General features: G+C 36.7%; 2 protein-coding genes across 3 annotated transcripts in view; one reads left to right on the forward strand and one right to left on the reverse strand.

Moving 5' to 3' along the window:
- Positions 1 to 12,914, forward strand: part of DCTN5-p25 (Dynactin 5, p25 subunit) — a 113,603-nt gene extending 100,689 nt beyond the window's left edge. Inside the window, exon 6 of the mRNA XM_090407284.1 lies at positions 12,689 to 12,914. Within this exon, the coding sequence (XP_090263410.1) occupies positions 12,689 to 12,786 (98 nt within the window). The 3' untranslated portion in view covers positions 12,787 to 12,914. The remainder of the gene's footprint in view (positions 1 to 12,688) is intronic.
- The window catches only part of LOC150097146 (tether containing UBX domain for GLUT4), a 357,344-nt gene continuing 356,687 nt past the window's right edge, over positions 12,834 to 13,490 (reverse strand). For both annotated transcript variants that reach the window (XM_090407282.1, XM_090407283.1), the window contains exon 14: positions 12,834 to 12,945. In XM_090407282.1, the coding sequence (XP_090263408.1) occupies positions 12,935 to 12,945 (11 nt within the window). In that variant the 3' untranslated portion in view covers positions 12,834 to 12,934. The remainder of the gene's footprint in view (positions 12,946 to 13,490) is intronic.

Genomic DNA, 13,490 nt, shown 5'->3' on the forward strand with positions numbered 1-13,490 from the left:
ATCAAATTTCCCATTATTACTACATATAACTAGCATTATGAACAGCTTTTCAATTAGTATCTTATCACATGCCTTTTCCAGATCAAAAAAAAAATTTTTATATACAGATCCTTGTTACATTTCCATAATTTTTTAACTGTCTGTCTTAAAATGAAAATCTGATCTTGACAGCTTCTATTTGGCCTGAACATCTTTTTCTCCAAGTTTCCCTCCCATGACTTTCTTAGTCTTTTCTTAAGTATGCTTGCATAAATTTTACCCGGAACACACTCAGTAGGCAAATTCCTCTGTAATTCTCGCATTTAATTTCCCTTTTTACAGATGGTAATAATTATGAGAGCATGATTTGTCATCTGGAATTTGTTTTTATATCTCCATTATCATCTTTGATTACTTTCATACTCTTTTCTTCTTCACAAAACTTCTTCAATAGCCTTCAGAATATTTTGCTGCCATCCTGATGCTTATTTATTGTGTTTTAACCAAGATGTTCCCATGATTTTTGTTTGGCTAAGGTAATATTAAATGTAATGAAATAAATACAGCACAGAGAAATAATTAAACAGGTTTACTGGTTAGAGTGTTTCATCTCTGTCACAGAGACATTTTCAGGAATACAATATTAAAATTGTAATAACACACACAACAATAAGTGGAAGAAATTAGACCATTTTGAGTATAAAGTCCTATGAGGAGCGCTCTCTCTCTCTCTCTTTTTATGGGTGCTGTTGGGAGGGGAGTAATTATTATTATTAGTCAGAAACTCATTGGGGAGGCCATATACTACAAATACCTGATTCTTATAGACAGGTGTCACTAATACCTACAATCTGAGGTCACAACATATGACTAAGGCAACAAACTCTATCCTTTTGTTTCTGATACTCCTAGCATTCGTGTACAGACATAATAATCTGCCTGTTTGTTCTTTTGTAATGTCCTGTCTGCAGTCTTCCTGACACAGTTGGGCAAGTTGCACACATATACCATCACACTTATTCTTGAATTCATTCACTTTGCTTGCACTCATCATATCCAACGGCAATCCATTCCAATCACGCACCACCCTCTGAGAGAAAAATCTAGCCCTCACCCCTTCTTAGCAGTCTTCATTCTCAGCATCCAAGGATGCTCTCTCGTCCTTTCCCCACCCTCCATAAATTGAAAAATTCCATCAATTGTAATCCTGTATGACCCTTTCAGAATTTTGTAAGTCTCAATCATATCTCCCCGTCTTTCTAGTGTTTGTTAGTGTCTACAGTTTATAAATTCTCAATCTGTCTTCATAATCAGTATTCCACAATCCTGATATAATTTTTAAGACTCTCCTTTGTACATCAGAATCACAATGGAAACCACGAGACCAGACCTGGCACAATAGTCCAAGTGCGATCTTATCATAGCCTTGTCAAGAGGCAAAATAAACATCCTTATCTTTGTATGTGAATGTTCGTTTCAGCATTGCAATTATCTTTTGACTTGTATTTGCAATCTTTGCCACATGACTCCTGAACTTCAACTTCCTATCTATTAACATTCCAAGATCCCTAGCCTCATCAGTTTCTTCTAGCCTAATCACACCAATATAATACAACATTGGATATCTAGTATCGCAAAAGTGAATGACTTGACATTGAACTGACACCCATTTTCTAATGACCACAATTCCAGCCTATTCAAATCATTCTGTAAGTACTACATATCAGCAGCATTCCTGATTACCTACCTATCTTTGCATCATTAGCAAATAGCTGCATGTCACTTGTCAAATCATTCCCAATATCGTTAATGTACAGATTGAATAACAGTGGACCAAGCACTGAACCTTGCGGTACACCACCTGTCACCTTAAATCTTGCAGACTCACATCCCCCGTATACCACTTTTTGATATCTGTCAGTCAGCCATCCTCTTATCCATGCTAATATTATAATAAATTTAGTTTAATCCTTTATCCAAGTATAAGCAAACAAAGTTTGCTCCTGAAGTATCTTCAGGACTGAGGCAACTTGTCGTAAAGGTGGACCAAGCTCGCATCACTCCTTGTCTTAGTATCTCCCATAATGCAGAGCACATTTCCTTGCAGACATGTATAATGCTATGCATTAAGGGAAGGACTACTACCCAGACCGGGTTTGACCTTTATTGAGGTCTCGTCAGTGAAAGCCAGACCCAGAGGTGGTGATACTAAGGTGGAAACAATGGAGAAGTCATATTTACTTATACGAGTTGCCAAAAAGTGTTTCACCTTGTTATTAAATTACTCTGGATTTAGAGAAAGATGTTGGAAGTTTTTTTCACAGTCTGAGTAGTGGCCCTTCCCTTAATACATAGCATTATACATGTCTGCAAGGAGATGTGCTTTGCATTATGGGAGATAATAAGACAAGGAGTGATGAGAGCTTGGTCACACCTTTACCACGAGTTGCCTCAGGCGCAAAGTTAGTTTGCTTACACGTCGATAAAGGATTAAACTAAATTTATAGTCTAACCAAGTGGGAAAAAACTTCAAATATCTTTTTCTAAATCCAGAGTAATTTAATAATAAGGTGAAACACTTTTTGGCAACTCATATAGGTAAGTATGACTTCTCCATTGCTTCCACCTTAGTATCACACCTCTGGGTCTGGCTCCCACTGACGAGACCTCAATAAAGGTCAAAACCGGTCTGGGTAGTGGCCCTTCCCTTAATGCATACCATTATACATGTCTGCAAGGAAATGTGCTTTGCATTATGGGAGATACTAAGACAAGGAGTGATGAGAGCTTGGTCCACCTTTACCACGAGTTGCCTCAGTTCTGAAGATACTTCAGGTGCAAACTTTGTTTGCTTACACTTGGATAAAGGATTAAACTAAATTTATTGTAGTCTAACCAAGTGGGAAAAAAGCTTCCAATATGCTAATATTCTGTAACCCAAACCCATTTTCTCCAATTTATGCAACAGTCTACCATGCTGTATTCTGTAAAAAGCCTTAGCAAAATCCAAAGGTATTATGGTGTATCCATTGCCCTTTTCTAGTTCAATGGTAACATTGTTATAGAATTTGAGCAAGTTGCTAAAACGTGACATTCTCTTAGTAAACCCATGTTGTTCGTTGCAAAGTAGAGATTCACTATCAACCTATTTCTGAATGCGAACCCTAACCAATTTTTCCAAAATCTTGACCACCACACCTGAGATACTAATTGGTCGATAATTGGATACACTAGTCTTTGCACCACCCTTGTGTAATGGAATTACCATACATTCTTTCCATTTCTGCAGAATCTTCCCTGTTCTGAGACTCATATTAAACATATTAGCCTGGTCAAAGGAATGGGAAGTTCAGCTGAACACTCTTTTAGCAGACATGGCTGATATCCCATCAGTCCCTATTACTGAATTCTTATTCAATTTGTGCAACAAATTGAATAAGGATTCAGATAACAAGCTCAAATAGCTCATCCTCATACCCGAGTTTCTTCATCCAGTGAAGCAGTAGCAGTGAGCTCAGTGTCGTGTACAACAGGCTGATAGCTTTTAACAAAATGGGCACTCATTAGTTGAAGAACTGCTTCTGCATCTGTAACTCTCAAGCCATCTGCATTTAGAAGCGTTATTTATTCTTTTTTTTTTCTTGCAGCATATCAATAGAATTCTTGTGGATTGTCTTTAGCACGTAGAGCCAGTTTCTTTTCATACTCAGACTTTGCTTTCCGTACAACAGTTGCGACTATTCTAGCCTGCTGCGTATAATTTTCATAACGGACATCATCCTTATGCACACTGTATTCTTTCTACATCATCCTTTCCTTATGAATCTCTTGCTTAATAAGATTTCACATCCATTTGACTCCTACCCTATTTATTCTTCGAACTCTTGGGACACATTCTGATATCACATCATTTAAGTATTGTTTAAATGCTTCCCATGCACTGTTGATGTTCTTCCCATCCAGTAACCGATCCCATTCCACTGAACTCAGTCTACTCCTCAGATGGTATTAATTTCCTGCTTTATGGTTCAGCATGCAACCTTTTCTGAATGGAACATTCATAAACTTTGTCACTTCTGAAGTGAGTAACACATGATCGCTGTCAACAACTGGAGGCAGAATAGTTGCATCTTTAACTGAGACACCCTCTGATACTATAATAAAATCTAACACTCTTTGACCTCGAGTTCCTTCTGTCACATGCTTACTTAAGAAGTTTTCGTGCAAAGCTCAATAAATTCAGTTTCATTCTCCTCATGAGATTCTACTGCTACTCGGTCAATATTTGGATAATTAAAGTCTCCCATTATGATTCCTCTTTTCTTGCTCATCTTTTCTATTTGGTGATGCATTTCTTCATCACTAGCAACCAATAACAATCTGTAACAACACCCCACTATGTAATTGATCTTGTTAGATTCCACCTCACACCAGATGGCTTTAAACTCACTGCCACATGAAATACTGTTAGTAGTAGTCTCAACTACTAATCATAGGTCTCAACTCTAACTGGATTCAATTCACTCGATATTATTAACAGCACGTCCCCTCCTCTTCTGTCCTTCCTAAAAATACCCTTCACACTCGATACCAGTTAGTAGGTCTGATTCTGATAGCCAAGTCTCACTAATACCTACAATCTGAGGTCACAACATATTGACTAAGGCAACAAACTCTATCCCTTTGTTTCTGATATTCCTAGCATTCGTGTACAGACACAATAACCTACTTGTTTGTGTTTGTTCTTTTGTTGTCTTGTGTGCATTCTTCCTGATACAGTTGGTCAAGTTGCTGATCTCTGTTCTTCTCTAATTCCTTACACATGTAGACATCTTTGCACACATTTGATGGGTCCACAAATCCGAAATCATCTCATCAACATTTCCATGACAAAGCCCATTCCTGTCATTAACACAGTTATATAACATTGTCGCTCTTAGACTCACATTCACACCATTCGTCCCTTTATAAATTAGTTTCCCTGACTCTGTGCGTTAGGTCTCATACCAGTTATTAGTTTTTGTAGACTCCTGATATCAAACGCATTCAGGTGTAGGCCGTCTATCCAATCTTCCCTCAAACTTCCCATAGATCCAAAAACTTGCATCCATTCCTTCTACACAGCCTATGCATCGAATTGTTTGCCATCATAGCCCCTTCTTCTTCTTAATTCATTTTTATCATAGCAAGGTAAAATACTGACGATTTTCACTCTCACCTCTTCCAACAATCCTTTCATGTCCTCTCTCATACTGAACTTATCGCCACTTAAGAATTAAAGTTTCTTAAATCTTTGTAAAGTTTAACACAGCCGTATTTATTTAGATTAGGTTGTTTTTTTTTTTTAAATTTTCTGCTGATTCTCAAGAGTCTTTCAAGTTTTATTTGCTGTGAAGAATGTTTTTTATCATCTAATCCTGTGCAAGGTATCCAAGACATGGTCAAACTAGACTTGGGGTGACAGATCTATTTCTTGTGTTCACCAAGGCAGAGGTTTGCAGATCTCCCAGGTTGACTGTAATGTGTAAGTTTCAAGAACAAGGAATTTTGCAAACACCTGGAACAGACAAGAGTAGAAGATGAACCAGCTTGAAATGAGATTTAAAAGCAGTGCAGAGATTATATTTCTTTCAAGTTCTGGCTATTTTTTTTTCTGAGGTGCTCTGCATATAGGGAATAGTAATAGCTTTGTTGTGGTCTGTATGTTGAAAGGGATATGGGCAACAGTTAATTTGCTGATCTTTTTTTAGCATTGTAACCATGGGACAGGAGGGTCCAGCTGTAAGGGGTAGAACAGAGATTGGAGGCTCTACTGACAAGGGTTTTGATTACACTTGTTGAGAGAGGGATGATGGAAAATTTATGTATCTGCCTGCGTGGGTAGGTTTTCTGTAAACTAATAGAGTGTCATTGGGTACAATGTATATATAACGTTTATCTATTCTAACTATTCCTAGGGACCACAGAATAGTTTGTTATTATGAATTTCTTTTAGTATAATATTGTACCTGCAAATCTTTGGCCAGGACTTTTCAGTAGTTTGTTATAGTGAGAAATGACTGTACAGTAATTCCAAGTGGAAATGTCTTTGCAATATTTTTTTGCCTTTCCTGAGATTATTAGTTTGTAATCTAACAACTATTTGTCCCAATTGAAATGAAGTCTTTATCTCTCATTCCATTCAAATATACTGCTTTAGAATTCATGCATATAAAAGCACCTCATTACCCCTCCTTATGTGTAGTTCACAGTATACCAAAGCTAACTCACATTTTGGAACATCAGAAAACATCATCATCAAATTCCTGCCATGTACCCTCAAGGGGTGTACAGGATATGACAGTACTACATGAAAAAATTACATCATTACTAACTTCCTATCTACAATTTTCCTCCAAATCAGTCTGTTACTTGTCAAGCCTCCAACATTATCAGATCTTATATTTCTGTCATCTAAGGCACTTTGTACCATATCAATCCACCTATATCTTGGTCTTCCTCTGGGTCGTTTTCCTGCCAACCTGGCAGAGAACACTTGTTTTGCTAATCTTTCCTCTCCCATTCTATTTAAGTGACCATACCACCTGAGATTAGCTCTGCTAATGCATTCCTGGATGCTGACAATGTCAAGTTCTTTCCTAATATCCTCATTTTTAATATGATATTGCCATTGATGCCATCTGTTCACGCCTCTAATCTTTCTCAGGACTCTCATATCTGCGGTCTCTAGTCTTTGGTCAACTGTTTTACTTCTGACCCAGCTCTCAGATCCATAAGTTAAAACTGGTTTGAACACTGTCTTGTATACTGCTAATTTAGTGTTCTATTCAATTTAGTCAGAGAATCTTGCAGACTTGTAGCAGATTTATTTAGAAGTATAACATCATCCGCATAAAGCAAAGAGCTGACATTAACATCTCCAATTTTGATATCAGGTTTAATACCACTTTCCTTCATGTGATCCATATAGATAATGAATAACAGAGGGGATAATGTACATCCTTGTCTCACACCAGATTTAACATTAAACCATCTTCCTGTACTTCCTTCAATTCTAACTGCTGACTTACAACTCAAATAAAGACTAAGTATTGCTTGATATAATGCCCCATTGACACCATATAACTGCAGCGTATTGAATAGCTTCTCTCTTGGCACCTTGTCATATGCCTTTTCCAAATCGACAAAACTTAAATACAGATCTTTGTTGTATTCCCATGCTTTCTCGACAATTTGTCGTAAAGTGAAGATCTGATCCTGACAGCCTCTATTTGGCCTGAATCCAGCTTGTTCTTCACCAAGCTTTTCTTCCACAATTCTTCTCAACCGTTTCTCAAGTATACTTGCATAGATCTTGCCAGGAACACTCAGTAGGGAAATACCTCTATAATTCTCACATTCAGTTTTATTTCCCTTTTTATATATGGGTACTATGAGAGCTCTACTCCAATCATCGGGAATTCGTCCCTCTGTCCAGGCTTTCTGAACTATGCAGTTCAGCCACTGTAAGACTTTTATACCATCATACTTCAGCATTTCTGGTCGAATATCATCTACTCCTGCTGCCTTTCCACATTTCAAGCCTTTGATCGCTTTTTCTACTTCAAGTATGGATATGTATTCCTGACTGCATGCCTGGTCATTGTTTTTTATCACTGTGCTGTCATCACTGCTTGTTTCATTTAGCAGTTTTTCAAAGTAATTACTCCATACTTCAAGGATATCTTTTTCTCCTGTTTTCATGTCACCTTTATCATCTCTAACTCCTTTTACAGCACTCTTTCCTCCATTCCTAAGCTTCTTCAACAACCTCCAGAATATTTTGTCACCTTCTTGATATTTATTTTCTATATTCTTGCCAAAGTCCTTCCATGACTTTTGTTTTACACACTGTTTAGCTTTCTTACATTTGTGTCTCTGTATTCTGTAAGAGTAAAAGCTGACTTATTTGCCAGGAACTTTTGATATGCTTTCTTCTTTTCCTTCACTGCCTCTTTAATTTCCTGTGTCCACCAGGGAGTTCTGATTTTTTTTATCCTTGCACACAACCTCACCACATGCCTCTCTGGCAGAATCAATCAATGTTTTCTTCAGAGTTTGCCATTGAATCTCCAAGGTTTGATTCCTGTTCTGAAACTCTTTCAATTTTTCTTCAATAATCTTTGTGTATTTTAGTCTACAGTTCACATCTGAGAGCTGCTCAACTTTTATTCGCTTTAAAACTTTCTTACATGTTATTCTTTTCAATATGAAATTCAATTTTATCCTGCTCAAGACTAAATAGTGATCACTTCCAATTTCAAATCCTCTGTACACTCTGGTGTCCTGCACCAGGGAGAAAACATCACTATCATCAATAACATAGTCAATGAGACTTTTCTTATTCCTAGCCTCTTCTCTCCATGTGAATTTGTGCAAATTTTTATGTTGGAACATGGTGTTAGTAATAACCAGTCCATGTCCTGAGCAGAAATCCAACAGATATTTGCCATTATTATTAGCTTTGCTCTTTTCTCCAAATTTTCCCAAAATATTTTTGTATGTCTCACAATCATTTCCTACTCTGCTATTTAGATCCCCAACAAGGACCAACTTTTCCTTTTTCATTGTGTCAGTTGCTTTTTCTAAAGTCTCAAAAAATTCCTCCACTTCTACCTTAGTAGAACCTTCTGTGGGACCATAGGCACAAATAAATCTCATTGTCCAGTTCCCCATTCTCATATTTGCCCACATTACTCTACTTGAGACTGACTGCCATTCAAGAAGATTAGCCTCGTATTTTGTGTTGAATACTATGGCTACTCCTTCTTTTCCTTGATTGTCATTTCCTGAATATAACATTTTGTATTTATTGCTCAGAAAGATCTCACCAGTTTTGGTCTTTTTTGTTTCAGTCACCCCTATTATGTCGATCTGGTACTTATCTAATTCCTCAGCTAACTCCATTTCTTTGCCATTCAGGCTTCTTACATTGATAGTACCAATCTTTAACGCTGGTGATGTTGAGTTGGGGTTTGTTTTCATATTTGTTCCGAAAACTTATCTTATATACAAATGATAGTCTCAGCTGGTTTTTAGCAAAGCCACTGCATATATTTTCTTCCTATCTGCTTCTTCCCCAGTCATATCCTGATGTCTTCTAATCATCACTACTTCTACATTAATAATCCATACACAGTGTCTTCTTTCACTTCAAAATAAGCAATATTATAATTATGCCCCCCCCCACACACACTGATTTTTATCAGAGAGGAGAATTGGAAGAATCTTGACTGGCCTTGCTTTCAGAAAGTCTGATTGTGATGATCACGATGACCTTCTGCACCCTACTATATGTGCTAAAAGTCTGTGCTTAAGAACTTATTGGTATTATATGTTAGATCCTTAAATTTGCTCATATTTATCATATTTCAAAAAAAAAAAGGAAATAAAAGTATTATATTTACGGCTATTTTGCCTGCTTCTGTTTAGGAGTACCCCTATTTAAATGTCATTGGCTTTTTACTCATAGATTCTTAGGGCATTGTAGATGTATATTTACCAATAAATATATGTAGCATAAAGGAAGAGAAATTTACACATACCTTTTTCTGGGTGTTGTGGCTTTTCTTCTTTCTGCGATGTCCAAACTATTGTGTGTGTGGGGGGGGGGAGGCAATGTGGGAGAATTAAAATAGAAATGGAAAACACCCGGGTTTTTTGAATAATATATATATATATATATATATATATATATATACATATATATTATATTATTAGGGATGGGCGGAGCATTTTTTTATATTTATATAGGGTGGGAAAGGGTGAAAGGGGTTGAAAACAGCAACTGATTTTTGGAGGGGGGGTTGACGGGGTGCGGTCCGTTTCGACTATGCTTGATTGTCGTCTGAACACATGGAGGAAGTGGATGCTATGTCAGGTAGGTGCTTCTGCTTATCGCCTATTGGTCGGGGTTGTGACCTCAATTTTATGCTGTGAAGCTTCCAAACCTCGGAGATTATGTAGGGCCTATGTACGTTGACAGAGTTCGCGTCACATTTTATGGCTATTGTTTCCGATATTCTAAGCATTGTTTCATTGTCTTGTCTGTCTACTATGATGGCCTTGTTGATCTGCGGGGTATGTTTTTGTTCAAGGGCGTGAACAGCTATTTCTGTTTTTCCTGTGCTTTGTATTCAATTTTTCTTTTTGATGTTGCATTTTTTAGTATTTAAATGTTCTGGAATAGGGATGTTACAATCGCGGAAGTGTTCTTGTAGTCTTGTCCATAAAGACCTGATGGTGGAACCTGTGTAGGTGATATCACAGTCTTTTTGGCAGGGGAATTTATAGACTACGTTGTGGTGTTCAAATATTTCTTTTTGTGTGCGAGATTTAGTGGGTTTTAGGAGATTTGCCAGTTTTTGGTTTGTGGCAAATACCAGTTTGTAGTCAGTATGTTTGAAGATATATTTATAGGCTTTGTATGTGTTTTGGGTGTATGGTAGTTTGATAATTTTTTGTGTTGGGAAGTTTGTTTTGGTACTAGGGTTGTTCTGGTGGTTTTTGGCCGTCCTGTTTGCGTGATTTATTAGTTTTGTAGGATAGTTGCGATTTTTGAAGATGTGTTAGTTTTTTTATTTTTGCGTTTAGATTACTCTGATTGGTTGAAAATTTGTAAGCATTTATGAATTGTGATAAGATAACCGACTTTTTAACGGAATATGGATGGTAGTGTGAGTGAAAATGGAGGTAGTTTCCAATATGCGAGGGTTTGTGGTATATAGTGGCTATTTTGTTGCGTGTTCTAGTTAATGTCAAGTTTAAGAAATTGATGGATTTGTTCTGTTCGGTTTCTGTGGTGAATTTTAGTCTATTGCTGTAACTGTTTAGGGACACTTTTTAGGTGGTGATGTGTGTAGGATTTCCAATGCACAGAATATTGTCCACGTATTTGCCATAAAAGGTGATGCGGGGAGGGGGGGTGGAGTAGGAGTGATTCTATGTGTGCTAGGAATAATTCCGCTAGTTGTCTGCTGATGTTTTGGCCCATGGGGAGTCTGAAGATTTGAATATACATGTCGTTGTTGAATTTGAAGAAGTTTGCCGAGATTATTAGTTTTATTAAGTTAATAATGTCATTGGGAGTTAGTTTAGTACGAGAGTGTAGGGTGTGGTCTTCTGTGAGTAGTGTGTTTATGATGTCTAAAGTTCTGGGGATGTCCACGTTGGTGTATAAAGAGGCTGCATCCAATGAAGTGAGGATGTCTTCCTGTGATAGGGTTAGGTTTTTTATTTTTTTGAAAAGGTCGTCCATGTTTTTTATCATGAAGTTAGATGTTGTAATTAATGGTTTGAGAAGTTTCGCTATGAATTTTGATAAACACGATGAGGCCAATAGGAGACTATTGGCCTCATCGGGTACCCGTCTTTGTGGGTTTTATTTTTCCGAACATACAAGGGGTGCAGGGGGTTGTGTTTTTCATTGTGGTTTTGTCTATTTTGTTTTCATTTTTTAGGGTGTGTAGGGTACTGTTGATTTGTTTAATGAGGTCGGGGTGGGGTGAATTTGGATTTTTTGGTAGGTGTGTTGGTCTGTTAATTTGTTGTGGTAATCGGTTTGGTTTGTGATGAATAAAATAAAAGAATTCTAAAATTATGACAGAAATAAAAGTCTTAAGCAGATTACTGTTCTATTGCTTTTGCATTGATCCTCTCAAGAATAATGAGGTAACCCTTCAGCAGCATTTGTCATCACTACTGGAGTGATCTGAAATAGTATTCTGACAATCTTGGTCTATTGGAAATCTTTAATATATTATGTGCGTCTGGATATGTGCCATGGAAAGGTACAGACCTCGGACAGGTTCTAGGTCTGGCATAAAGGCCTTTTTCAGCATATTCCCATTATGTAATCTTACCTATCCTCCCTGTATGTGCAAGTGTCATAATGGTATATTGCTTACTTTCTTTCTTTTGATTTTCCTAATAAAGGAAGAGTACCCTAGGACCCCATTCTTTCATTTACTCTCCTGCTACTATATATATATCAGTGATCTTTGCTCAGTGGCTCCAGATATTGGCCATGGCTTTTGCTGATACTAATGCACTCCTCAAACAATCAAAACTTCAAGCTCTTCTACAGCCATAGGGAACAAAAGAACCTAGTCATTTGTTTTTGCTTCCTCAAGCATCCAGAGCTCATATTGCACAAGCACCTCCCACTCTTTCCACAGTTACATTGAAGTACTAGACATCTTTGTAAAAATTCTTGATTCTGTCTATAAAAGGAAGATCTGGCTAATTGTCAACACTCACTCACTTCACTCCCATAGTCATACACATTTCTGTCTCAGTATTGCTGCAGTCACTGTTTAACAGAATTGGTCTTCAAAATTCATTAAAACTTAGTGGCAGCTGGTCATTACAGTCAAACTTCAAACCCACCTCTTTCATCTTTCTTTACCGTTGTTCTTTGGGAAAGGAAAAAACCTTCCCCCCCCCTCTCTCTAGTAAAGAATGTTCGTGAATTACTTCTGTTCTCCATTTGTGATTCTGAGACACACACACATGTATATTAGGAAACAATTCACTTGTTACTTGAAAATATTTAGAAGTTTGATCATGCTTGAAGTTTCACCTCTTCTGTAAACTAGTTGTGTGATTATTGCATGCACACGTGCATTGCTTTAGAATATATAAATGAGTTTATTTTATTTTTATATATTAGGTTTGTTTAATGGAGAGCTACCAGAATGTACACAGGATTTAATGATTGATTTCTCGAAAAGCTACTATCAACATTTCCGACCTGCACAGCAATCTTAGAAATGTGGGACAATGCTGAGATGTTTATAGTAACAAAACAAGATCCTTTCAGACTTCAAATTCAACTATTTATTGAAAAAAAAATAATACAGTTTTGTTGTGTTGAAATAAAAATTTCATGACCACCAGTATTGAAATCATGTTTTCTTCATTTATTTCCTATAAAGAAAAAAAATATCAATTAAACATTTCTCACATATTGAAACTGTTGAAAAAAACAAAATGTTACTTTAAAATATAACTTGTTAGAGTTTATATTCACAAACTGTACACCACTTACTTCTCTGCTTTTACAAATTAAAAGCACAAATTTGCCATCGTTATATAGCACTAAAAATGTTTAGAAATCTCTACAGTTAATGATATACAAAATGGATGTTACATTTGAACACAAATAGCAGGGTGAAAGATATAAACAGTACAAAATAAATAAAATTTGGCTAGTGAAAAGTGAGGTATGCAGTACGTTGTTTTTGGTACGTAGAAAACAGAAGAATAATGCAAAGGGATGAGCTTTGTTTTTAGATAGATTATGATCATCAAATTTCTGTTGACGTATAATGGGATGCTTTATCAATAGTTTTTTTTTCTTCCAATACTGTCAGATCTTACTTTTCAGTTTATTGGTATAAGGACATCTATGGTCATGCTGCACCAGAACACACACGTAATAATAAGCGGTATACATAGAGATACAAAAACTA

Source organism: Typopeltis vanoorti, chromosome 17, assembly GCF_054136105.1.
Source record: "Typopeltis vanoorti isolate ZY-2024b chromosome 17, IOZ_Tvanoo_1.0, whole genome shotgun sequence".
Lineage (NCBI taxonomy): Eukaryota > Metazoa > Arthropoda > Arachnida > Uropygi > Thelyphonidae > Typopeltis > Typopeltis vanoorti.